The following is a 25,443-nucleotide window of genomic DNA, read 5'->3' on the forward strand; positions in this document are numbered from 1 at the left end:
AAAGCGCGAAAGAACAGGAGGAATGGCTACCAAGCTCAAAAACATCGTGGAGGGAAAAAGTTCGCAAAAGTGAAAACGAAAATAGCTAGGTTACAGATAGCTTCACTGTGTTTGAAGTATTTTACTCATCGCTATCTTCTCTACGACGAGCATTTTAACGAGAGAGAGCAGGACAGCAAACTCCAATTCAACCACAGGTGATGTCGATGGATCGATTATCTGTGTTTCCTTCGCTGTCTTGAACTTTTTCCTAACTCTTAAAATCGCGTTATAATCATGCGAACTATTTCACCAGCCCCTCTTGAGGAACTTTGCATAAATTATATCTGTGCAAACCTTGAGGATTTGTGTTACGAAAATATCACTGATATTTGTGGATTTTCACTTGAAAGTCTCAGCTTCAAGTCTCCATTGCTTTTGCACGAACAACTCACAGAAAATATCATCAACATCCTTTCCTACAATGGAAAACTGACAACGAGGACAGCGTCATTATTTACCGACCCCGAGACGTGTCGTATCAAAAAGTTCTATCTAAGGAAATGCCAAGTTGATGCTAGAATTCTTAAACTTCTCTTTCGTGTGCACAGAATAGTAAAGTTGGACTTGAGTGGAACTACAATGATGTCGTCACCGTTATTATTTGAACTGCTCGATGAAATGTCATCAACAGTTAAGGAACTCAATTTGAGTAACACACCCTTTAATATCCTGGACTTTTCTACTGTCCAGTCACTGAAATGCTTGACACACTTAGACATAAGTAACACACCTGTGGATGACAGAGCAATGATTACAGCATCGCAGCATTTGGATTGTTTAGAATGCATAAACATTTCCAACACTGTAATAAGTGAGCCTGCCTCATTTGGAAACTTGAGAAGCCAACTTAAGGTATTACTGGCATATGACACGCCCCTTTCCGGGGGAAATCTCGTCGAGTTTAGGAACTTTGAATCTTTACAAAAGCTTGATATTTCCAGACACCCAGGAAATATGTCTTGGCCTTCAGATGCTATAAATCTGCAAGAAATGTTTGCAGACCAGGAAATGATGCCTGACTTGGTCTACCTGGATGTTTCTGGTTTTCTTGATGTCAAAGAATGCGACGAGTCTTTACATTCATTCCTTAGTTACCACCCTAAACTCCAGTTTCTTGGGCTGTTTATGACAGAGTGGTCTTCACATGCAATTATAAAGAGTATATCTGCTTGTATTGAGGTAGGTCAGTTATCTATATGAGACCCTTCCACTGTCCAGGCTAGAAAAAGTGTTCTTCATAAATTAATAAACATATATTTTCAATTTAATTTTTTTAGTTTGCGTTTTTCAAAATATGTCATAACTTTTTTCACTCTGAAAGTGCCCAGCCTCCACCCCAGATCACAAACCTAATAAACCTTGGAGATATAATTAAAATTCCTTCCAGTAGTAAGATCTTCAGGGTTTGCAATAATTCCCAATAAGAAGCTTTAAGTTCAGGTTTTGCTCTGAGAGAAAGATACATATATTAATTTCTTAGAGATACAAGTGCTCTATTAGAGAGATTGTTTTGAATGTTATCCTATACATTAGTATCACCCAACTAGTGGACTAATGCAAATCCTGCATTTTAATTGCTACACTACTAGAGGACTATTAGTAATAGTCCTTGAGTAGCAAAATTGGCGCAATCAAGCATGACGCTTTCTTTCATTTTATTCCCAAATAAATATTTCTTCAACTTACAGTTGCTAACTTTATTATTGCCTTTTCTGTCTGACTAGTTGGGTGATACTAAAAGAATTAGACTCTTTGCCCTCAAGGGCCATGGGTCATTATAGCCCATTCGGCCTCACCTCATGGGCCATTGACCCATAGCCCTTGTGGTCTACGTGTGTAATTGTTAATTAGTACAGTGTACTCAGAGACTTGTGATTAATTTGTCGTTTTCTGTCTTGTTAGTATGCTGTATTCTTGTAGGAAGGTAATTGTTTTCATTTGGAAAATTCCTGCCAAACTTTCTCCCTTCTCCCCTTGGGCCTCAAAAAAATGCCCCTAACCCCAAAAATATAGGCTTTAACAAATATCAGCCATACTAAGGTAGGTAAAGTCTGCATACGAGCTAAGTGGCCCACCAGGCTGGAGCTTATCCCGGTTTCTGTAGCATGAAGCGACCAGGAGTATTTTTACTCCCCCTGGATGGGATGCTAGTCCATCACACGGTTTCCCCCGGAATTAAATTCGCCAGTACCCATGTATACACCTGGGTGGAGAGAGGCACTGTGAGAGTTAAGTGTCTTGCCCAAGAACACAACACAATGTCCCCGGCCAGGGCTTGAACCCGGACAGCTCGATCTGACGAGGAGCACACTAACCATGAGGCCACCATGCCTCCCACCGTACTAAGTGCAGGACTTTTATTGGAGTTTATGGTGTGATCTTAGGTGACTGGTAATGCCAATGAACAGCAGATTCTTTCATCACTGCGAGCGTACTCAGACAGAGCATCCTACATGGTAGAGGCTCTACGTGGATTTTTCCACATCAGTAAGAACTGGACAGAAAGAAAACCAGAAGTTCTTCAGGTGAAAGAGATAAATACACCTTTTGCTGTTCATTTACAGAAAATAAACATTCATTTGTGTCCAAATTTCTTTCATTATGGTGAATAAACTCTCATTAACACCAATATGACCTTCATTTGAGCGTAAGGAACGTTCAAGAATAACATTTACATATGTATTAACATTCAAAATCATCAAAAGATAAACAATACCTTCATTTGACATTCATTGACTGTAAATGTATTTTCATTTTGGTTGAAATAAAATTCGTTGTCTCGAAACGACAATCATTTACACTTTAGGACAATCAGTTTTCAACAAAAGACTTTCAATAACACAATTTGCATGAGAACTCACAATCAATTGCATTATTATGAAACCATATCCATGAAGGTAACAATCTTTAGTGCAGTAAGACAAACATTACCGTGTTTTCACCAAACGTTAAGAGAAAACAATCGCTCATTCGCGCAGTTCTTTTGAACAGAGATATCTCGCCCAATTTCCCCCAAATTTTTATTATAGAACAAGGGACCATATGTACTTTTTTTAAAACATATTGTCACAATCCTCCCTTCCAGATATATGTAAATTCGGCCACTTATGAAACTTTTTGCGTACAACTCAGAGGGCGCACTACAGTACATGTACAGTATACGTGTGTCATAGTGACAGTTAGATTTCTTCAGAAATGCCACGAAGAAATAGAATCCCATTTGAACACCGCGAAAGGATAGTGAAGACCTTTGAAGATGTCAAAAGAGACTAAGCAAGACGCCAGGGTATTGCTCTGTGAAATTATCGCACGCAGCTGTTGTAGCAAGCTCTACAACGAAATATTGGTACCATTACAGCAGCTAAATGTGGACAGTGGTTTCGTTTCATGCAAACGTATTTGCCACGATGCCTCAATAGTGAGACAATTGAAGGATAAATCGTTCAGCCAATTTGATATTCTATCTTTCAAAAATAAATGTTATTATGGCTGTAATGTTTGTCTCGCCGCATTAAAGATTGTTACCTTCATGGATATGGTTGCCTAATAATGCAATTGAATGTTAGTTCTCATGCAAATTGTGTTATTGAAAGTCTTTTGTTGAAAACTGAATGTCCTAAAGTGTAAATGATTGTCGTTTTGCGACAACGAATTTTTTTTCGACCAAAATGAAAATACCTTTACAGTCAATGAATGTCAAATGAAGGTATTGTTTTTCTTTTGATGATTTTGAATGTTAATGCATATGTAAATGTTATTCTTGAATGTTCCTTACGCACAAATGAAGGTCATATTGGTGTTAATGAGAGTTTATTGACCATAAAGAAAGAAATTTGGACACAAATGAATGTTTATTTTCTGTAAATGAACAGCAAAAGGTGTATTAAGATTAATTGTATCTATAACAAAATTCTCAATCATGATTAGTTCTCTTAACAACTTTTTGTAATGGATACCTGAAATTGGATACCTATGCCATTGACACATCGATTACATGTGCTTTAATGGCTTACTTCGTAACATTTCTTACAGTTTTTAAAACTTATGGAAAGTGCTATTGGCTTTTCCCAGGAAAGAAATTCTCAAAATATTTTTTAACTCTCTAAATTTGTTATGGATACAATTATTAATAATTAATAATTGGACCTCAGAGAGTAATTGGACCTTCAGAGAGTAATCATACTCGTAATTTCAAATCGGCTTTGCACTGTACACATTCTTCTGATTTTGAAATTACTCACCTAATTACTCCCTGAATTGTATTCCACTCAGTCCAATGTATCACAACTGGCCTATGGAATAGTGGAATGCTTGAATGGGTTCCTCTAGTCATGCATCTCAAATTTTTAATCGGCTGTTCTTCTACAGGATCGGTATCCACTTGCTCCTCTCATGGCTAGTAAAGCCATTAATCATATTGGTTTCAACATATTCTCTTTTGTGTTCTGTTCTCAACGTAGTCCAATTTCTGTTTATTTTACATAGCTTGTCCTGTCACCAATGGAAAAACATCCTGAAGATTTGCGCATTCAAATTGCCGCCACGTGAGTTCGTCTACATTGTAGATCTAATTCACTTATCGTCAAACTCATTAATTTGTTCAACACCTGTTTGTTTGCCATCCTGGTCACCCTCACTACCCTCACCACCCTGGCCACCCTTGCCACTGTCACGACCCTGGCCACCTTCCCTACCCTTACCACCGTCCCCACCCTTTCTACCCTGCCCCTCCTGGCCTACCCTGGCCACCCTCGAGTATTTTATGTGATTCATTTCCAGGTTAAAGTAATGCTCAACTGACTTTTTTTTTTATTCAGAGCTTGTGTATTTAACATTATCAGAGGAGGAGGAGCAACAGAGGAAGATATACATCCAACATATCTCAGGTAATAAGAGCCAGTAGATTTTATTTACTAACTTGATCAGGTTTATCTTACTTTATGAAAGTGGACCATCATGTCATTGGCTGGAATCCAGACATATTTAATCTCTACAGAGTTGAGTCATGGATATGGTGGCCCAATGGTTAGTGCTGGACTCCAGATCTAGCGGTCTGGCCTTGGGCACTCTCCACCCAGGTGTATGCAGAGCTATATATGTGTAATGGCAAATTTAGTACAGGGATAACCCTGTGATTGACTAGCAATCCATTCAGTGGAGAGGAGAAATACTCAAAGTTGCTTTTAAAATGCTACAGAACAGTAGCAGTTACTGTAGCTCCCATGGTATTGACCACTTGACAGGCCTGATGCAGACTTTTGAACAATCTTATCTTACACCAAAGGTACATCATCTAGGGGGAGGTGTACCATTACACCGCTGGCAAATCTGCTGCAACTGAGACAAATTTAACCACTACTGATCTGATTTATTTTTGAAGCAGACACCTCTGATAAGAGGACATGTGCTCTTGATCCCAGTGACAAAGAAACTCTACATTTATCACCTTTCATATCTGACAGCACTCATAAGCAGCACTTAAAATTCTGGTAGATGTGTTAAATGTACATTTTTTATCATCTGTGTTTGTCATTCTTTTCCAGCAAAATTGCAGGGTTAGTTTTGACGGCAACAAGAAGATTTCCTGACAAACCTGATGTAAGAATTAAACGTATTTTTTTTCTCACATAATTTAGTTCCCATTTGATCTCGAGAAACAATTACTTTAAATTTATATAGACTTAGATTTTTGTAGGGTGACGAATTTTCAAACCAATTTGATTGTAAGGTATTGTGCAACAGTTAGGGTCGCCAATAATTAGTGTACTCACTTTGCTCTCCTGGAGCCAATATATTTTATGAAATAGCATTCCATCCAAGGAGGAGTGGAAACACTCCCAGCTATGGAAATGGGAGGTAAATGGCAACCTAAACTACTACTAGGCTAAAGAAACCTCTCTACCTGTTAAAACATTTGCCTTTACTCCAGAGTAGATGAAGCTTTTGGACAGTTTTATTTCAAGGTAAATATAGAACTATGTTAACTTTGTCTTATGTTCACAGTGCGAAATGTCTCTGCCACTGTGTTATATGAGGATACTCGTTAAAGATAAGTTTGTTTGTTTTTCTCATGAAAGCTTCTGAGGAACTGCTTAATAATTTTGGACTCACGTCAAATCCTGAAAAAGGCGGTAAGTTAGACTTCACTGTTTGCGGTGTTTTCAAAGATCTTTCTTGAAAGTGTTTGATGAATGCCTGTGTCAAGTTATTTAGTTATAAAATTATTCTTTTTAATTTCAGACATTTAACTATTTTGAAGCATGCAGCCAGGCCATGGATGCACTGTGCCATTTTTCAAGTGATGACAATATTACTGCACTGGCCACGAAACTTTGTGCAATCCTCTCTTCAAAGGTAACTGTTATGCAAAGTATTATACACAATACTACTTCGATCTGTACTATTTCAAATGTATTTGCACTGACTGTCTGTATTATTTCACGGAAGGGCTGGTGATGTAATAGAAAGAATAGCAGTGTTCCAAAATTATAATAGTTTTCCATGACAAAATCATTAGAAATCAGCAGGTAAGCCTTGGAAGATCCAAAAATCCATGCTTTGCAAGTCTGTTGTAAATATGAAAGTTAATGCTAACTTAAGTTCTTATAAGCTTATGCATTTGCCAGATATTACCATTGTTCATGATGGCATTGCATGGTACACTAATTACCTTATGAAACTAGCCGAACAGAATGCAAGTTATAAACCTACTACAAACGCTAGCCCTTGATATTGAACTGGTGTTATGACCTGTTCAGCTGACACTTAAAATAACTTCTACTTTTATACTATACAGATTTCCACAGAAGAGACTCTTTCTCTTGGATCAGAGAGAAACATTGTGGTAAGGACTGTACTTAAGGCAGTTCAAAGCTAATTCTTAAAATTGTTATTGACCTAAGGTAGAAGCAAACAATTGAAAAGAACTGATCAATATGTGACTTGACAGCCAAATATTGAATATTCAACATTTGACCTAGGATGCCAAATATTGAAACTTCAAGATTTGACCTAGAATGCCAATACTGTAAATTCAAGATTTGACCTTCCATACCAAATATTGAAACTTCAACATTTGACCTGCCATGCCAAATATTGAAAATTCTAGATTTGACCTGTTCTGCCAAATGTTGAAAATTCAAGATTTGACCTGCCATGCCAAATGTTGAAAATTTAAGATTTGATCTGGCATGCCAAATATTGAAAATTCAAGATTTGACCTTCATTGCCAAGTATTGAAAATTCAAGATTTGACCATTTATGCCAAATATTGAAAATTCAAGATATGACCTGTTATGTCAAATATTGAAAATTCAAGATTTGACCTGTCATGCCAAATATTGAAAATTCAGGATTTGACCTTGGCATTAAGCATTAAGCAATTATTTTTATAATACGAAATTCAAAAACTTAGAGAACATTTGAAAGTCAACATAGATATTGTGCCTTTTATTATACATGATAAATTTGTTGCACCTGACATATTGCAGAAGCCTTTGTTTACCATTTGCATTTAATGTTTTGATTGCAGACTCTGTTTAACATTGCTCAAGACAAGATAGCTGCTAATCAAGTAAGCCATACTAGCTTTCCTTGCTAACCTGTTTTCAATGAGCAGCAGTTCTTATTCTGTTTCAATTTAGCTAATAGTTTATTGACTATTTTTCAGGCAGATTTTACTTTAAGTGTCACCCTAAGCGTGCTATGGAACTTAACTGGTATGTAATGAGCATGACCTACAAAATTCCTTTAAGAATGAGTAGCCTTTCCCATAAATTTGAAGTTTTTATGGGTGGGCATATGAATAGGTATTTATAAACACTGTGAAAGAAGCTATCAGTATTACTTCAAAAGCAGCTACCTGTAATGCCTAAATGTAAGTAGCCAGCCACAGTGGTGACTTTTTTTTGCCACAACACTGTTACTTCTCTTGGAGGGATCATGCTGGTCCAACTGCCTTATTCAGTGCCCTCACCAAAAAGTTTTCATTAGTAGTGCAAAATAGTACAACAAACCAAATAAAACTCATACTTGCATATTGGTTGCACAAGTCGCAAATTAAATTGTTACTTTACACACTGTCACTGGTTTGTTGCCAAATACGTCAAGTGTTCAATTGACAGCTTCCTGATTTCTGTTGATTAGTATATGTTTAAAATCAATTCCAAATTAGGGTTGGAGTGCAATGTTGTAACTAACTTGTATTTTGTTACTGTCCTGAAAACAGATGAAGCACCAAGCACATGTCTTCTGTTTGTTCAGAAAGGAGGCCTGCAAATGATGGCACAAGCATTAAAGGTGTTGTGTTTTAAAATAACTACAATGCAGTTTACATTTTACATGAGTGTTATGCCAGAATACACTAGTACTGTCATTATCTCTCTTTGTGCTTGTAATATATATTTACCCCACAAGAAAGTTGTCTGCAATTCGATGCAAAAATTCAAATTGACAGTGTAGGTTCAGAGACATTTCTGATTGTTGCTCTTGTAATGAAGGATAATGCTGTTCGCTAGAAAAATTGGTATCCAGTAAATAGTGCAGTTTGTTTTGCCAAAACGTACCCACAGGAGAGAGGTGTATCTGTATCTACAACCATGATAGGGCTACATCACAAGATAATATTCTTCAGGCAAGTGTTAGGTTTCGACAGGTTCTTTTGAGTGCAGTAAAAATTGAGCATGAAAAAATAACAATACCTTACCAAGTCACCACTTAATTCCTGATCTAGACGTGCTAAAAATGTATCCCACTGCCCAAGTCTTTTACTGCATACACTTAAACATAATTTTTTGTATCACAGGTGTTCAAAGAAGGAAACCAGGAACAGATTGTTCTTATCAAAAAGAAACTTTTGGGAACACTGGTAAGTTAGAAGAGGGCAGGACAGGCTTAGTGAACAGCTGCATGGTAAGATCACTTAAATCAAATTTCTTGATTTTTAATCACTGAGACTGTCATTGTTAGTGGTGGTGAATGGTAATGTGACACTTTGTGAGAGGTGACTGCCAAGAAAAAAACAGGAACTGCAAGTCCCATGAAATTCGGAGAAAATTTTGCAAGACCCTAAGGACCATTAATCACCCCTATTGTTATTCAACAATATTCCTTGGTTAGGGGTGATCTAATCTCCCTAGCTCCTTTTGCAACCAAAAATATTTATTTTTAGTGTCGCTGTTTACAGCTACCAAGATACACTACTCTCTAAAAATTTATTTACACAAAATGCTCCTACTGCTCTAAAATTTTAAGTTGCATTCAATTGCCCTTTTCATGGTTAGTTTCCTCATTTGCTTGACAATGTAATCCAATGTGGATGCGATGCAATTTTGGGCAAACTAGAAAAATTGCCCATAATTTCATCGCATTTGCATTAGATTATATTGTAATGCAAATGAGAAAAGTTAACCGTGAAAATGGCTATTGGGAACCAGAAGTCGATCTGAAAAAATGATTAGACAATGATCATCTTGTAAATATCTGTCCTCTTGCAGAATAATATTGCCGAGGTTCCAAATCTAAGGCTGTATCTCATCACAGATGACTTCATGGATCTTTTTGGGTACAGTTTGTTTCTATTAGTTGTCTACTTAACTAATTCTTGCACAGACAAGGAATCTAGTTGTTAGCACTTATCCTCACTGATAATATTTATTGCAAATGGTCAGTGATATCAATACTGTTATCAGAACTGTACTGTCACTTAAGCGTCAACAATTCCACTTAGACAATAATTGTGCTATGTTCTCTATTTGAACGTTACAAGACATGGGGGAGGGGGTACTCTACAAAGTTTTATACAGGGAGGCATCTGGAGGAACCCTTTCACATACCCACTAACGCTGCATCCCTTTTCTAAACCCTTGGAATGAAGGTAATGGGCAATATTACCAGGGGACATGAAGAGATGTTAACCAGAAAATTATATTCAGTTCATGTTTGCGTTGGACTCAATTCAGATTTCCCTATCCTTTCATGTACCTCAACTTGTGAAATCCTTAACCTGTTACATACTTGAAGCCTGAAAAGGGTACCCCTTTCTGGTGGAGCCTCCCTATAAAGGACATTATAGATAGTCCCTTCCCCCTGGGTTACTAGGAAGGGTACAAATTTCTGATCTTTTTTTTAAACCTCTGCTTCAGGTCTCTTTTAGAAGATGGACAAATTGAGCTGTCCTATTTTTGTGGTGGAATCCTTTCAAACATTATGCTTGAGTGGTCAGAAGAAAAAACATTACACCTTTGTACCAAACAAGACATGCTTCTTAAGCTAGTAAGCAGCATTAATAAGCATTGACTAGTTCAACTAAAATGAAAATAAATAATGAAATTTCATTACCCATGTACAACATTGAGCTGCAATCAAATAGGAATGATCAAATCAGTAAGCAAACAATTATTTGAAAATGGGACTGCTCATTTTCTTTGTGAGAGAGGGATGGATGGGCAAATTCAAGATTCCGAATCCAGAATGACCATTAGAATTAAATTAGCATCCCTGAGTCAAAGATGGTTAAGAACCCTAATTGGCAGGTTACCAACTGTTGGTAGTGTAGTTTAACAGTTGAACAGCAGGATACCAAAGTCAGCTCAAGGCAGAATGCAGGGCTTGAACACAGCCCTTTTACTGCACCTCATGTTGTGCAATTCAGGGAGTAATAATTTTATTGTGCTAGTACAGCCGCCCCTTGTTAAATGGCCAGTAACCAAAGTCTGGAAATTATCGTCAGTAAAATACTGCAAATAGAACTCCTATTAATCAGCCACCTCTGATAAAGACCTGCGGCCACCTTTAGGATGTCCTTATGAGGGTTTACCTTTTGTCTTTACCCTATTAAGTGACCACACAAAATTACTACACATAGTTTGGCTTTGTAAGGATATCAATAACGGATAATGCAGCTGTAATTTCAAATCAATTCATGCTGCTGCTGCTCTGACATAGTTTTTCTTTCAACAGGAACAAGCTGTACAAAGCTGGGAATTTCCTGCTGAGGAGCTTGTTGCATATAGGTAGGCATGAAGTTGTGTGGATTTGTATTTTTATGAGCATTGGTCAGGTACAAGGTAAGATTAAATTTTGCTGCATTTTGCTGCAATATAGTATATTGTTATGTTAAGCCTTCTCAGTTATGCATTGTCTAGTTAGTCACCATCCGTCTTTGTCATGCCATAAGACACATTAGGTCTTAAGTCCGACTAGTAGTATGTTCAGCTTGGGAATTCATCCAAAACCGGGCCGTGGGCCGTGAGAAACTCCTTTTTATGTGCCATGTTTTAAACTTGTATCTGTATAATTTGCTTTCTTTCAGGTCATTTAACCCATTTGTTCCACTTCTTCATTGCTCCATGCCTGCAGTACAGATGTGGTCCCTGTGGGGAATTCACCATGTGTGCTCCAGAAATGGTAAACACCTCCAGGCATAAATTTAAATCAAATATTGTGAAAAAGCTAAACCAAAACTGTGTAGAATTCTTGTTCCAGAGCAGTCAGCTAAAAATTCCCCATGCAGGATTGGGCCTGATTTTCAGAATGGATTGGGGTCAGTGTTAGAAACTCCTTGTTATCCTCTTTACTCAACTCCTTACTTAGTTTTGCTACACTTGACCTAGCTGCCAGCTACTGTTAAATAATTGTTGCAAATATGTGGGATCCACAGGGCTTCCTTACAAACTGCATTTTCAGAGTGCTTAAATACTACATTGTAAAAAAGTCAGACATTTCAAAGACAACCCCTGTGAATATTCTGATGAGAGGGTTTTTCTCCAAACATGTGACTGTTTTTAACATATTTTAATTAGCACTCTGAGTTCACGTGCATTTCACTGTTTTTGTTAGTAAGTCTGCGTTCTACACGGCAAAAATCTATCTCATGATAGCCATGTACTGTTCTCATTGTGACTGGTGGTAGACTAAGAGCAGTAGAGGTGTATTCAATGGCCATGGTTTGTAAACCCATGCAAGCCATTACTGTGTAGCAGAAGCATATCACCTAGAATAGGTGATACATTTCTGCATGTAGCCATGATCATTTTATTTGATCTTTATTAAAATAACAGTGTGTAATGTTTACAGGACTACCTGATGAACTGGTTTTAATCTTTTTGTGTGTTCTCTCCAACAGGTCCACGTTACATTCCTCTTCTTGTTGATAGTGGAGTCGTGGAGAGCATTCAGAAAATTTGTAATAATCCATTTAATGGAGTCAGTGAGCTGGCACAGAAGCTCATAAATACTGTGACAGATTTCCAGTCATCTAGAAAGTGAATAATGCGAATTGCTTTTAAACAGGCACTGATCATATTTTGTAGTAAACTACATGGCATCAAGAAATTGTATATTTTTGCAGAAAATGTAGAAATAGAATAAATAATTTGCATTTTTAAAATTTCTTAGTCATTATAGTTGTGCCCTCACATTGTTAGTTCATTGGCAGATTCTGATTCCCTCATATCTATTACAGTTCCTGATCCGGAAAAATTATAATTAGGCGCTGTCCACACTACGCCAGAGGTTATTTTAAAACAGAGCTTGATTTCTCCGGTTAAGGCCTACCGTCTACACCAATCTGTCACAAAAACGGACCTTTGAAAACGGAGGAATTTCAAAATGCCGACTTTGCATTTTAATGTGGATGAAAAAAATATTGAAAAAAAACAAGCTTTTTGAAAACGATGTTATGATAATTATGATATTTCCCTGCCCGAGCTTTACTCGAACATGAGTCCAATTACCGGTGATTGATGCATTTTCAAATTTCTCCGGCGTAGTGCGGACTAAAAACATTTGATGCATTTTCAGAGTGAGACCTCCATTTTCAAATTTCTCTGGCATAGTGTGGATGGGGCCTTACAAGTTATGTTTTGAAAATTGCATCAACATGATCCTATGAAGACATTTTTTTGTTTCTTATTTGCTGTAACATGATGGCTCTTGTAGTGATGTCAAGCACAATTTGACTCGTCATGATACACAATGGATCTGACATTTGTTTAAGATGAGACTTATTAGAAAGGCAAATAATATATTACTGTTTCTGTTTTGATTATCCAGGCTGTTTATGTAAACTCTATCCTAGCGAACTATTCTAGATAATCAAGCTACAAACATATCAACAAGTTTTCCAAGTCTAAAGGTCAGCACATGCAAATGGGATGTCCTAAAGGACTTGTCCCCTCTAAGTTGTGGTTTTCCTTTGTGTTAACTTTTTGTGCACCTGTCGATGCAACCAGCTCCATACACACTTGTGTAAACCTTTCAAGGGACGTGTCCCCTGATTTGTGCCAACCTTAAAGAATTATTGGCTACAACAAAATATTACTTTCAAAAAATGGCCGTCAAATCAACTTAGGAAGCTTCTTCAGTCTTGTAATGTCTAAAATCTGTGACTTATCATCTTTGTTGGTGGGCTCAGGAGTTGGGGGTGGAGCTTTGCACCCTTGAGATTTCACAGAGGTGTGGAGCCCTGTCCTCCCGTTACTAAAGTCTTCCTTTTTCCTGGCTGTCGTAGCACCAATTTGTTCACCATGCTTGTCGTCAGAATTTCCAGAATGTTTTGGTGCTAAGGAATATTTTCCTAAGTAATCCTTAGTTGCCATGGATAAGTTGTTCCAAGTGTAGTCCACAGCGGAATGAGACATTGAATCGTGAAATGTTACAACTCTGTCACAGCTGTGGTGTTTGTGGGGTTTGCTGATTTGTTGAAGTTCTTGCAGCTGATTGTCGTTGAGGTATTTGAGATCTGCTTCATTGAACACTTCATCTAGAGTATCGTCCGTGGTGAGTGACAGGTAATTGATGCGGGGATGATCTGGGATAAAGCTCAAAGATGCCGATCTTTGAAGTGGCCATTGCCTAATGAGAGTGCTGACAGGTGTCCTGAAACACAAAGACAAAGATTAAGTATTACAAACAAGGACCATTTTGCTGTGGGTTTTAGTTAAACCTCATGTAAGAGAAAATCTTGGAACCTGAACAGGGCTGTCATTAAGTTTTGAGTAGACTGTAGCCTTTAGTTTCACATCCATAAAAAACTTGCTACCCTTTGAGTGAACAACGTATCAACTTTAGTCCAGTTCACTTGTAACGTCAAGGGCCCATAAAAAATACTTGGCCATTGCAGGTGTAACTGGTTATAGCCCTTATTGACAGCCCTGCTGAAAAATGTTTTAGGAAATGGTCTACATATTGGTCAGAGGTTAAAAACATTTTTAGTATCAGTGTACGGCTGTGACAATGACTTGTTGTTGTGAGAACTACTCTCCTTTGCAGCTGTTATTTGGGTCGTTATGCAATGCTTCTCCTTATTAGGTGAAAGAAGTGTTGCATAACTGATGACGCAAACAATTTATGCAAAGGAGATTATGGTGGCACTTACTTTGCAGTTTCTTCTCCAGTTTCTATAGCTGTGGCTTTCATCTTTTCTAACTCTTTCATTGTTGCCATAACAACTTCTTCTCTTGTTGCATAATGGGGTGTGGCAGGTTCGGTTGAATCCGATTTCTGGGAAGGTTCTTGCAAAGAACGGTTTTCTTGAACTTGGTGATCAAGAATAGTTTTGACTTGGTCCTAGAAACAGTTCAAGAGGTCAGCAATAATTAGTGTTTTGTGCTTTATGTTTTTACTTAGAGTCCATCAAATATTTTGGCCAGGGTGCATGTGTCATGTGACTGAATATGCACCAGCTAAAACTTGGGAATATCTGAGTGATATTCCCCAATTTTAAAATCTGCAGATGTTGCAAAAAAGTTAATATGTCAAGGATAATAAACACAATAGCCTCCATTTGGTATGAAAGTATGCTAGGATATTTGTCCTTGGACATTATCTGTTCCTTAAAGTTCACAGTTCTCCTTAAGCGTCACTCTCGGAAAACTGTACACTCCTCAGAACAGGCAATGTTTGCAGACAAATATCCAAGCCTATTTTCCCACCAATCGGAGACTGTTGTTTATATAGCCTGTACTTCCTCTGCATGCTGAATCTTGATACCATATTTTCATGCAAAATTGAGATAAGTGGATTTTTCTGTCAGACCAGTATTTTATATATCACTTCCCCAATGGAATTTTATTTGGCAGACGAAGTAAAGGCATTAAGTCAGGCCTTTAGGCAAAAAAAAAACTAAATTCAAAGGTTTGCAATACATAGTTACCAGCAAGTTGTCATAGAACTGACGTTCATTTCTCTGTAACATGTTGACATGATTGGATTTTCTTCCTTTGCTTTCATCTTCTCTTGTATCCTCCCTGTCTGTCGAATGTGATCCAGATCCATTCTGTCTCTGTTCCATAAGAATACTTGCACTCTCTCCTGAGTTATGGAAAAGTTCAACTTTTGGTTAAAGATATTTTTGTCCTTATTTATAAGAAACATTTTAAACCTGAGCTCAGCTGGACTTCCCTCCAAACTAGGAGACAGACACTTAGACTCTGCATGATGTATAAAATTCATGAAGGCTTGATAGCCATGGACGCACAAGAGTTCATGACTCCACTTCAAAGGAGATCACGGCACGTAAATTCAGATGCGTACAAAATTCCCCGCTCAAAGACAGACTACCACATGTACTCGTTTTTCCTGAGGACGATACGAGAGTGGAACAGCCTGGCCAATGAAACAGTAAATGCACCAAACTTGACGGCCTTCAAGAAAAGCCTGCCGCCTGACCAAGGCCAAACCAAACAACATTGACTTTGACTTTATTATTATTATTATTATCATCATTATTGCTATTATTATTATTATTTAGTTTTTATTATAACATTTTAGCCTTATTTTAATTTGTAGTTTTTTATTTATATGCTCACTAGAATCTTCAGAATTGAAGGAGGTGAGTTGCCCAGGAAGAAGAAGAAGAAGAATCAGTTTCCCTTTAGAATACAGTATTTTACATCATTCTGTGAAGAGGGCTTACATGAAGTCAACAGCTTATTACTACAATTATCAGTTGTGTAATATAAGGCGCAACAAAAGTTTGGTCACCAGGATTTAATGTAATAATCAGTTGCTGTCATGGGCAACTAGCTCCATTTCCAGTTGCAATCGTCGGCCTTTTACAGACTCATAATAATTTATCAGTTATTGATGAATTACACGGTCTTTCATGTTTGACATATGAATTACATCATTCACCATACCTAATACAGGACTGGTAAAACTTGTTTCCATTCTTCGTCGTTCAGTTTTCTCATTTGGACTGGAACTAGTCACACCAGACTGACTATCAACAAAGCTTGGAATGTCAACAGCATGTAAAGAGGAAGTCAGTGTTTGACTTGGATCATCAATTTCTAGTACTTGATTGGCTAATTCATCAGGATTGACAGTTAAGTTGGACCTTTGTGACTGTTTTGAGTTCATTTCGCTTGCTTCTGGGGTGGACATCTCACTGGCCAGCCCACTTGAGGTTGACAAAGACCTGACATGCAAATGTTGACAAAGTGAGAGAAAGCAACCTAAAATGTAGTTTTTCAGTTTTGTATTTAACTACCAGAAAACAACACTTCATGCCCCATTTGTTTGGCATCACTACATGTATAACCATTATTTTCACTAGAAGACTAGTATACAAATAAGCAAAGGATTCTCTCTAAACAACAAGAAAAAGAAACTGTGCTTCCACTTTTGTTTTTGTTTTTGTTTTTGTTTTTTGTCATTTGTTTGTTTCTTGTTGCATGGAATCTTGTGCTATGGCAATTCTAGAGCTTGCATTGCTAGTTAAGACCAGGCATCAGAGTTGTCTCTTTACATTATGGTTCATGGTATAGGAGGACTCATGCTGATGCCATTGTTTACATTTTTGCTCATTTGCATACGACTTTGCGTACAGAAGGAAACCTGTTAGATATGAATTGACTCCAGGCAACTAAAGAGCTAGTGAAACTTAATACATGATGAAATTTTTAGCTCTTTGGGTGTAATATTCAAGGAGATATTGTCTTTCAAAACCTGCAAAATTTCTGGGTGGGAAAAGTGCTAATGAGCTCATACACTCTTTGTAAAATTTTGAGTTTTTAAACCCGTGTTGCACAAAACGTATTCCATACATCAGGCTGATATTCACTGGTGGAGTTAATCGTACTATGACCTTTCAGTACTCAGAACTGATTTATTTGTAGTTCCATCAGAAACTTAATTGCTTATGCTAATGAGGCAAATATTGTAAACAAGGATTCCCCTACTCCAAGATTAAAGTTAGCAATAATTATTGTTTATTCGTGTCGCAGCATTATAGTTTGAGATTAAAAGAAATGAAGAACAAAACAAAAGGATCAGCAATAATTATTTTAAGTTTAAAAAAAAACCTCAAGTTCTAGTTGGCCCTAAACCTTGATTAACTTGATGTTGGTTTATGGTACAGCAGGGGTTTCATCGAAGGCCAGGCACCAGACAAATTGACCAGCTGTGAGATGATTTTGCCCGCTTAGTTTGACCATCTAGCGGAAAGGTTTTCTTCTAAAGAAGTTCAGTTCAAATAGTTTTGCCCGCCTTTAAAAACCAGTCACCCTCCTGCTGAAAACGTTAATGAAACCCCTGTACAGTCAAGCAGGCGAGGCAGGCAGGCAGGAAAACAATCATGCATAGGTCTGCAAATCAGTAAAACATACAGTCACTTGGACTAGCAGCAATGCTAAATCTCATTTGACACGTAAATAAAGTTATCATTATCATTATTATTATAATTATTATTATTATTATTATTATTATTATTATCGTATCTATAACAAAATTATCGATCATGATTGGTTCTCCCTGCACCTATTTGTCACGTAATTGGCGCGCGATCACATGGGTGTCCAATTACAGGTATCCAATTTGAACTTTTTGTAACTGGATACCCACGTGATTCGTACATCAATTACGTGCACTTTAATGGCTTCCTTCCCAATGTTTCCTGCAGGTTTGAAAAACTTATGAAACGGGCTACAGACGTTTTCGCTCAAAAGAAGTTCTCAAAAGACATTTGTAATTCCAAATTTGTTATAGATATGATTAATTAGTAATTGGACCTCGTGTCATACAATTCAGAGTAATCGTGCTGGTAATTTCCAATTGGCTTTGCACTTGTCCAATTTTGAAATTACTCACACGATTATTCCTTGAATTGTACTCCACTCGGTCCAATTACTATCACTTATGGGACAGTCAGTCAGTAGTTTAGTTACTAGGTACTGAGTAGCTGTAGTGTAAATGTGGTCTTTCTACGAACCGATCTCTACGATGCATTTCCTTTTCTTTCATTGGTGATGTAGCAGCTGACCTCTTGCCACTGGGCTTCACAGGAGATCCAAGCAACAGACTAGCACCTGTGTTGGTACATGCTGTTGACATGGAAATATGAGAGCGATCAGGTGATCCGTTGTTGCCATGGGAACTTTCTGAGTGAGGAGTCCTGGGAGGTGTCAACAAGGCGTTAGGTGTAGGGAGGGGTGGTGCATTTTGTTGTTGCAACAGCAATTTGATCTGCAAATTGAAGGAAAAAATGAGGTCTAGGTGAATTTATTACTCATTCAAGGCATAACATTTTTTAAGCAACATTTTACATCAAAATCATTCCTGTGAGTACCTGTTCTTGAAGCTCTCTTAACTGAGCCCCTTGCCTAATAAGAAGCTGGTATGGGTCTGGAAGTGTCAGCCCTTCTGCTGAAGTCAGCTTTGCAATGACACCATCTCCAACTTGCCTATTTCCCTGAAATGTTCCTTCTGGGTACACTAGGACATTGCTTCCTTCCCTGGTTTTTGGTTGTTCTCTCTCATTTTCATTAGTCTGCTGTTGTGCACTGCCATGCAATATAACACCTGCAGTGTTGTGAAGTCTCTCCTTTTTACCATGATGTTCTTCATTGTCCGAAGGACAAGAAGATGTTTTATCCCTGATTTCAGTTCTTCTGTGTGTTTGGACATATCCCTGTAACATTTGTCCATCCTGATCCATGCTCACACCAGCTGTACTGCCATGAGATTCACGGTCTGTTTTACTTATACTCCTGAGTGGACTTGTTGCAGTGATTTGAAGTTCCAGTTCTGTTTCACTCACGGTTTTGTTTAAAGTTCCATCTGCTGAATCCTCTTCAAAAACAGTCTCTAGGAAAGGCTTTTCTACTTGGTTTCCTTGTGGAGGAAAGCTATTATCATCCATCAGTCTGACAAGCTGCTGCTGCTCAACCTGTTGTCCTCTATTTTCTTCACTGTGCTGCTTTGACGAGATCATCTGTTGTCTTGGCAGATTCTGAAATACTCTACTATCCACACCTTCAGAGCCTTGGAGTGAAGGTCTCACTGTTGGATTTGACATTTTCTGTTTTTGCTCATCATTTCCCGAGCCATTTCCATGAAATGCATTAGGTCCTTTTACAGATGTCTGAAATCCATTTCCTTTAGATTGAGCAGTACTGTGACCTGAAACAGTCGCTTGTGATCTCCCTTGCACAGTGTGACCAGGGCTAGCTCTTCTCCCATTAGGAACTTCAACAACAGCTCTTTGCGCTTGGTGAGATTTTTGAGGTAAATGAGTCTGTTTTTGACTCTTCACTCTGGTGTGAGTTTGATTTGGAGGTAAAATTTGTTTGAGAGGCTCCCTTGATGGTGAATTCGGCAGAGCTCTACCCTTCTTAACTTGGTTTAACCATTCCTTCCCTTTTACAAAACTTGTAGAGCTCTCTTTTTGAAAGTTTGCATGATCATTTTCTTGGTCTTGCTGCTGCTGTTTTCTTGGCTGGTTCTGAGGTTTTGTTTGCTGTACATGTTGTTTTGGATGTGGAAGAATCTGCTGATTTGTATACCCCTCTTCTGAGTGTTCTGCTGAAACTTGTTCATCAAAGCTGAGTGACAATGAAGTCTCTGTTACTTCTGGTAACACAAACTCCTAAAGAAAGAATACAGATACGTAATTAGTATATTTGCTTAAATCTGCTTCACTGTAACCTGTTGTTATTATAAAAAATTACCACCCCTCTAACAACAAAGTTTATATTGGTGCAAATCTACCATTACATAACTGTCCTACTCACCGCAGGCAGGATGCTAGCCCACTGCAGTGGTTACGTTTACAACCAAGTATTAATTTCGGCTGTACCTCTATATACACCTGGGTGGAGGGGGCACTGTGAGAGCCTGAGTGTAGTGTCTTGCCCAAGGGCACAACACAACCCTGGCCACAGCTCGGTCAGGGGTCTAACCATTAGGCTGAGTCCTGTCAATATTTTTCTGTTGTTGAATCACAAATGTTGTAATTCAACACAATTAAGGTGTCATACCTTAAAAAACATCTGGTTCTGATTTGTGGTATTAACTTCTGATGAGTTATTTTCACTTTTTTTTTTTGCTAGTAGTGCACAAGGTTTTAACAATTTGTTGAACATTGTATAAAGTAAATTCCTGGGAAATTTTACTTTGCTGAGTAAGACCTCTCTCATTTGCTAAAATAATCCCGTGGAAGCTTTAAAGGGGATTTGTGATACTTGAATTTACTGAGTTTGGTGCCAAGAAATGTTAATCTTTAGTTAACATAAGGCCTGTTTTGCTCCCAAGTCTGTTACCTGTATCTTTTGAGGATGAGGAGATGGAGAGGGCCTGGGCACTGGACTTGGCTCCTCTTCGTTGGGTCCTTGTCTTGATAAAGTCATCCATTGGCTTTGATGAGAATTGACTCCATCTTGATTCAACCTGAATGAAAACACTAGATCTTGCAGTATACTGCAAAAAGGTTTTGACTGAAATATGATATAAATCTTTGAGTACTTACAGGGATTCTAGAGCCTTAAACGGGCTCAGTCACAGTATTTTGAGTTATTTTGGCCACATACAAAATTACCTTTAAATGGTAGGAAACCTGAAAATAACAGTTTAATAAGATAGACAAACACCAAAGAGAAAATGATAAACCATAAAGAAACAAGGATGGCTAGGGATGGAGAAGATTAAGGGGGGACCTGAAAACACTTAAAAACACACCTTGTTTCAAACATTTTTTCGTGGCTAAGAGTTAACTCCAAACCATGGCAAAGTATACATTTTTAAAAAGCTCAAAGAGCAAAGATTATGAAAAAAATATTTGTGTACCCTATAACTGTATTGTAACCTGACGACCGGCTGATTAAATCTGGCACCTGCTGGGGAATGCCAGGGCTTACTTGAGAAAAGATAACTCCTAGAAGAACTGATCAAAAGGAATAATTTTTACATTTTTCAAAAGAAGACAAACAGCTTGCTGGGATAAGCATAGAGATTTTTGAAAAGTTAAAAGCATGTGAAATGATGACCAGTTAAATCTGATACAGAAAATCTAGCATACGTTTCAATACATAACTTTGACAGAATGCACTGGATGGAAAAGTTCTATCCTTATCCCACAGAACATACTAAAAACAACAAATCCTGAAAATTTTAGCTCAATTGAATAAATTCTTCTCAAGATATCTTTTCTAGAAGGCGAAAATAACTCATTTTGAGAAAACGAACTTTAAACTTACAGTAACAGTACTTGTCAAAATTAAACTTCAATACCTTAAGATTCGAGTTCCGTAAAAAACAAAACTACGAATTTCTTTCAGAATGTTAGGTTAAGTCCCGCCTTAACATGGATTACAAACGACGAGTTTGAAAAATTGAGGCTAAACTTTTCAATATGTGCAAACCGTGACTGAGCTCCTTTAACAGATTGCCAGTAATCATGACTTACAATCATCTTATGACTTAAGTGGCTTAATATTATGAGAAACTAAATCAATATATGCAGATAATTGTTTTAGTTTTTTCTAGTAAACACTTTCATTTAAGACAAGGATATTTTTATAACGCAAGGGTCTGCTTATCAGCTTTCATGTTTTTGACACTCCCCTGATAATAAATATGATGAAACTGTTTCTTCATTCACCTTGTTTGTTTATGTTCCTTTTCCCAGACATCCACAGCTTTTTCAAAAATACTCCTTCCCATTCCTTCAGGGGCTGGCAACAACTCAAAGCACAGTGGTTCAGAAGAACTGGGACCAAGTGACTAAAAGTAACAATACCAATCAAGACAGGTCGGTTGATTATCAATCATTGATTTGATATATACCTACACCTACTTGGGTTGCTTTAGGCCCATGCTATTCAATATTTTGATAATTTACGAAGTCACACTAGATTTCTTAGTAGAATACATGTAAGTGTGCAAAGAAAGTTGTGTCTGACAGCACAGGGTGTGTTAAGGGTTTTATTAATATTTACAGCAGGAGGACAACTGGTTTTCACAGGTGGGGAAAACTATTTGAACTGAACTTCTAATGTAAGAAAAATTTTTCCTCTACATGGTCAAACCAAACTTTGCTTCTGATGACATGTTACCACAATGTTTGGCCTAAATTAATAACTTTAAATTCATAGATTGTAATTATGATTATTTTTACTCACTTTTTCCAAGTGCAGGTTTTCATAACAGCTGTAGAACTCAAATGTTTTTCCTTTAAATTGTTCCTGTTTGTCATAAGAAAAAAAAAAGTACACTTAAAAACCAATGTGACTGTTTGACTGGGTACGCTTACTCACTGGGCCAAAATTTCTCCTCAGAGTTCAGAAAGAAAGATGTTGGCAACTTCACCCAAAAAGTCCCATGCTGACGACATTGCTCTGCAGGGATGCAGTTTATAGTCTCTCTCAAGTCTCTGACTAATAATGTTATCCCTGGTGAAAAACTGTCCAAAAGATACAAAGATTTTGAATAATAGGGATCTGATCATTCAAGGATCCTTCAAGATCTTCCTAGACTTGAGGTGAATTTAACCAAAGTCTTTGAACGATCCGTGCTAGAAGATCCTTAAAAGAACCTCACAATCAATCTTTGAAGATCCTTGAGATATTTTCCCCAAGGATTATTCCTCCAAGGAAAATAGTCTACGATCAGACACCTAAATAGATGGCTGCTGAGCTATCTCGTCAGTAGGTGAAGGTACATGTAAAGTCTCCATGCAAGCCTAGTGGCCCATCAGGCCAGTACGTATCTCTGGTTTCAGTAGCATGAAGTGACCAGGAGTATTCCTACTACCCCCCCCCCCCTCCCCCTGGATGGGATGTTAGTCCATCACATCTCATCAGTAGGGAATTATTTTAAATTAAATCCCAGGTGTCCGTCTTATGGAAATGAATTGAGAGCAAGGTCAGAGACTCTGAAGTTGTCACCTTATTGGTATTTTAGATTACCAGAGGTTATTACCTGATCTTGACGGCATTCCCAGAACTCTGGTGTACTACTCACAGGTGAGTACAAAAGTAGCAGAAAGGAATTTGGAGGTGCAAACACCCTGAGGAACAAAGCATCAAAAGACTTACGATGTGTTTAACATCAAAAGCTTTTATTATAAAGCCCAGCCCCTTAGTTCTTTTAAGCCCCCATTCTAATTCAGCCCTGCACTTTGTAACTAAGGCTCCCTCTTTTCAGTTTATCCGTGTATTCGAGGTTTATTTAGACAAGACAACTTATGGGGAAGAAAAAATTAATATAAAAATTATTGCATATATAGAGGATGTTACATGCCCGCACGTGGATACGAATTTTATCTTTGAGTGTTCAACTTGAAATCTCAGATATCTCATGAGTGAACAGAGCTCACTCGTGAGATATTGAGTTGAACACGAGAAGATAAAATTTGTATCCACAAGCAGGCATGTAATATTCTGTTTATTATATAAACATACCAATGACGATGTTGTTCCGAAGATTTCCGACAACTTTCCAAAGATTTCCGAAGATTTTCCAAAATTGTTCTGAGGGCCAGATGAATGCTTCCTAACATTTTCCAAACATTTCCAAACATTTTCCAAAGATTACCGAAGATTTCTGAAGATTGCCAAAGATGACCAAAGAAGATCCAAAGATGTTTCGATCATACGTCAACAAATTTAAGTGTAGATAAAGGAACAATATCTTCACAGTGTGAAAGATAAAAATAGTATCTTCACTGTGTGCGATGAAGATATGATTTCTTAGTAAAAGGAAAAATCCTGGTATTTCACCAGTGTTTCTATGATAAATCATGATATATCACTTTAATACCTCTGACCTGAACTATGACTGTATGATTTTATGAGATTGACCCTTCCACCACATTAGTTTTTGTTGTTTTCTTTTTTTCTTTTTTTTTTTTTTCACTGACTATAAATCAACGTATTTTTCACAGTGATGGTAATTAAATTAATAAGAGAGACCTTAAAATTTTGGACATTATTTTTTTTCATCTCATTTGCAACACTGCTGAAATTTAGCTACTTAAAAAGCAAGTTTACACCTGCAAAACACAAAGTAGACTAAAACAGCATCATTTCCTCGAAAATGATAGTTTAGCTGCACCCTCAAGGTTTTACAGATACACTGGCAAGAAAATAGCACAAGTTATATCAAGCCGCTACTCAAGCAGTATTTCATCTCATGTAAGAGCTTTAGAGTTACTTATAAAAGTTTCATAATGTACTGTAAATATTTCGGACGGTTAAAATTTGGACGCTTAAAAATTTCAGACGGTTTTATCTATGGACACTTTTTTGTCCAAAATTAAAATTGTCCCAAACATTTTGCAAGTAATGTAGGATTTAACAGCGTAGTCTCTGAAATGTGTTACATCCATATTCACTTACCGCTGCTGAATAACAGTTGAATGGACAAAACGTAGACAGCAGGCCCACACAAATGGATGGTGAATGTTGTAAATTCCACTAACCCAGCTATAAATCGAAACAATCAAAATAAATTATTTATGTTTACAGGTAAGGTCACAGCAGTTGTACAATTCTTTTTTAAAAAAGCGAGAAACTATAATGTATTATGACAGTCATGTATGTAAACCACAACAGGAAGCTTTGTTAAAAGTGTTGTGTGACAAAAATTATTCTCACAACAAAAACTGGACATTATTTTAGAGGTATTTTGCAAACATACATTCCCAGGAGAGGCAAAGAAATAGCCTTTGGATCAGATTCCAGCAACAACAGCAATTTCCTTGTGTGGTCCATAGTCAAGTACCTGAAAATATACCCATAAATTTATAAAGGTAACAAGAATTCATACATCTAAAGTACTGATACACTGTAGGAGCAGAGAAAACCCTGAAGAAACATACTAATTTGGCTTCATGTCAAGCTAATACTAGTATTGCCTTGACATGAAGCCAAATTTTTCTAATGTGTATATACCAGTACTTGCAGTGGCAAAAGTAGTTATTTAACAGTCACATACCCACATTTTGGAGCACCTTGAACCTCACTAAGTCTCAGGGGACCTGATAAGTTCCTGGCGAGTGCTGTTGGAATGATAGGCACTGCTGCTACAGGGGTGACATGTATTCTTGTTGCCATGGTGATGGTACCACCTAACATACATGTAAGCAAGGAAAGGAAAGTTTGACAACACATCTGAGTCATAAAG

The 25,443-nt window shown here is 37.5% G+C and overlaps 2 protein-coding genes across 2 annotated transcripts in view; one reads left to right on the forward strand and one right to left on the reverse strand.

Annotated features, from left to right (window-relative positions):
• On the forward strand, nt 1-12,430 carry LOC110062201 (protein zyg-11 homolog B-like). The gene is made up of 17 exons (XM_089287048.1): nt 1-1,221; nt 2,427-2,567; nt 4,528-4,586; nt 4,860-4,928; nt 5,586-5,640; nt 6,120-6,173; nt 6,283-6,396; nt 6,839-6,886; nt 7,574-7,615; nt 7,712-7,760; nt 8,270-8,340; nt 8,846-8,908; nt 9,537-9,604; nt 10,185-10,314; nt 11,002-11,054; nt 11,354-11,448; nt 12,167-12,430. Exons 1-17 carry the CDS (start codon nt 277-279, stop codon nt 12,307-12,309), a joined length of 2,199 nt encoding a protein of 732 aa, XP_089143174.1. The 5' UTR covers nt 1-276; the 3' UTR covers nt 12,310-12,430.
• LOC110062168 (uncharacterized) overlaps nt 11,820-25,443 on the reverse strand; it is a 17,364-nt gene continuing 3,740 nt past the window's right edge. The window contains exons 10-22 of the mRNA XM_089287044.1: nt 25,255-25,387; nt 24,958-25,041; nt 24,657-24,743; nt 23,239-23,326; nt 22,440-22,502; nt 21,920-22,041; nt 20,583-20,709; nt 18,611-19,909; nt 18,254-18,507; nt 16,182-16,462; nt 15,197-15,354; nt 14,420-14,610; nt 11,820-13,920 (exon numbers count right to left, since the gene is read on the reverse strand). Coding sequence (XP_089143170.1) covers nt 13,380-13,920; nt 14,420-14,610; nt 15,197-15,354; nt 16,182-16,462; nt 18,254-18,507; nt 18,611-19,909; nt 20,583-20,709; nt 21,920-22,041; nt 22,440-22,502; nt 23,239-23,326; nt 24,657-24,743; nt 24,958-25,041; nt 25,255-25,387 — 3,428 coding nt within the window. The 3' untranslated portion in view covers nt 11,820-13,379. The remainder of the gene's footprint in view (nt 13,921-14,419; nt 14,611-15,196; nt 15,355-16,181; nt 16,463-18,253; nt 18,508-18,610; nt 19,910-20,582; nt 20,710-21,919; nt 22,042-22,439; nt 22,503-23,238; nt 23,327-24,656; nt 24,744-24,957; nt 25,042-25,254; nt 25,388-25,443) is intronic.

Source organism: Orbicella faveolata, unplaced genomic scaffold (genome assembly GCF_042242905.1).
Source record: "Orbicella faveolata isolate gen_17 unplaced genomic scaffold, um_ofav_v1 contig_14, whole genome shotgun sequence".
Lineage (NCBI taxonomy): Eukaryota > Metazoa > Cnidaria > Anthozoa > Scleractinia > Merulinidae > Orbicella > Orbicella faveolata.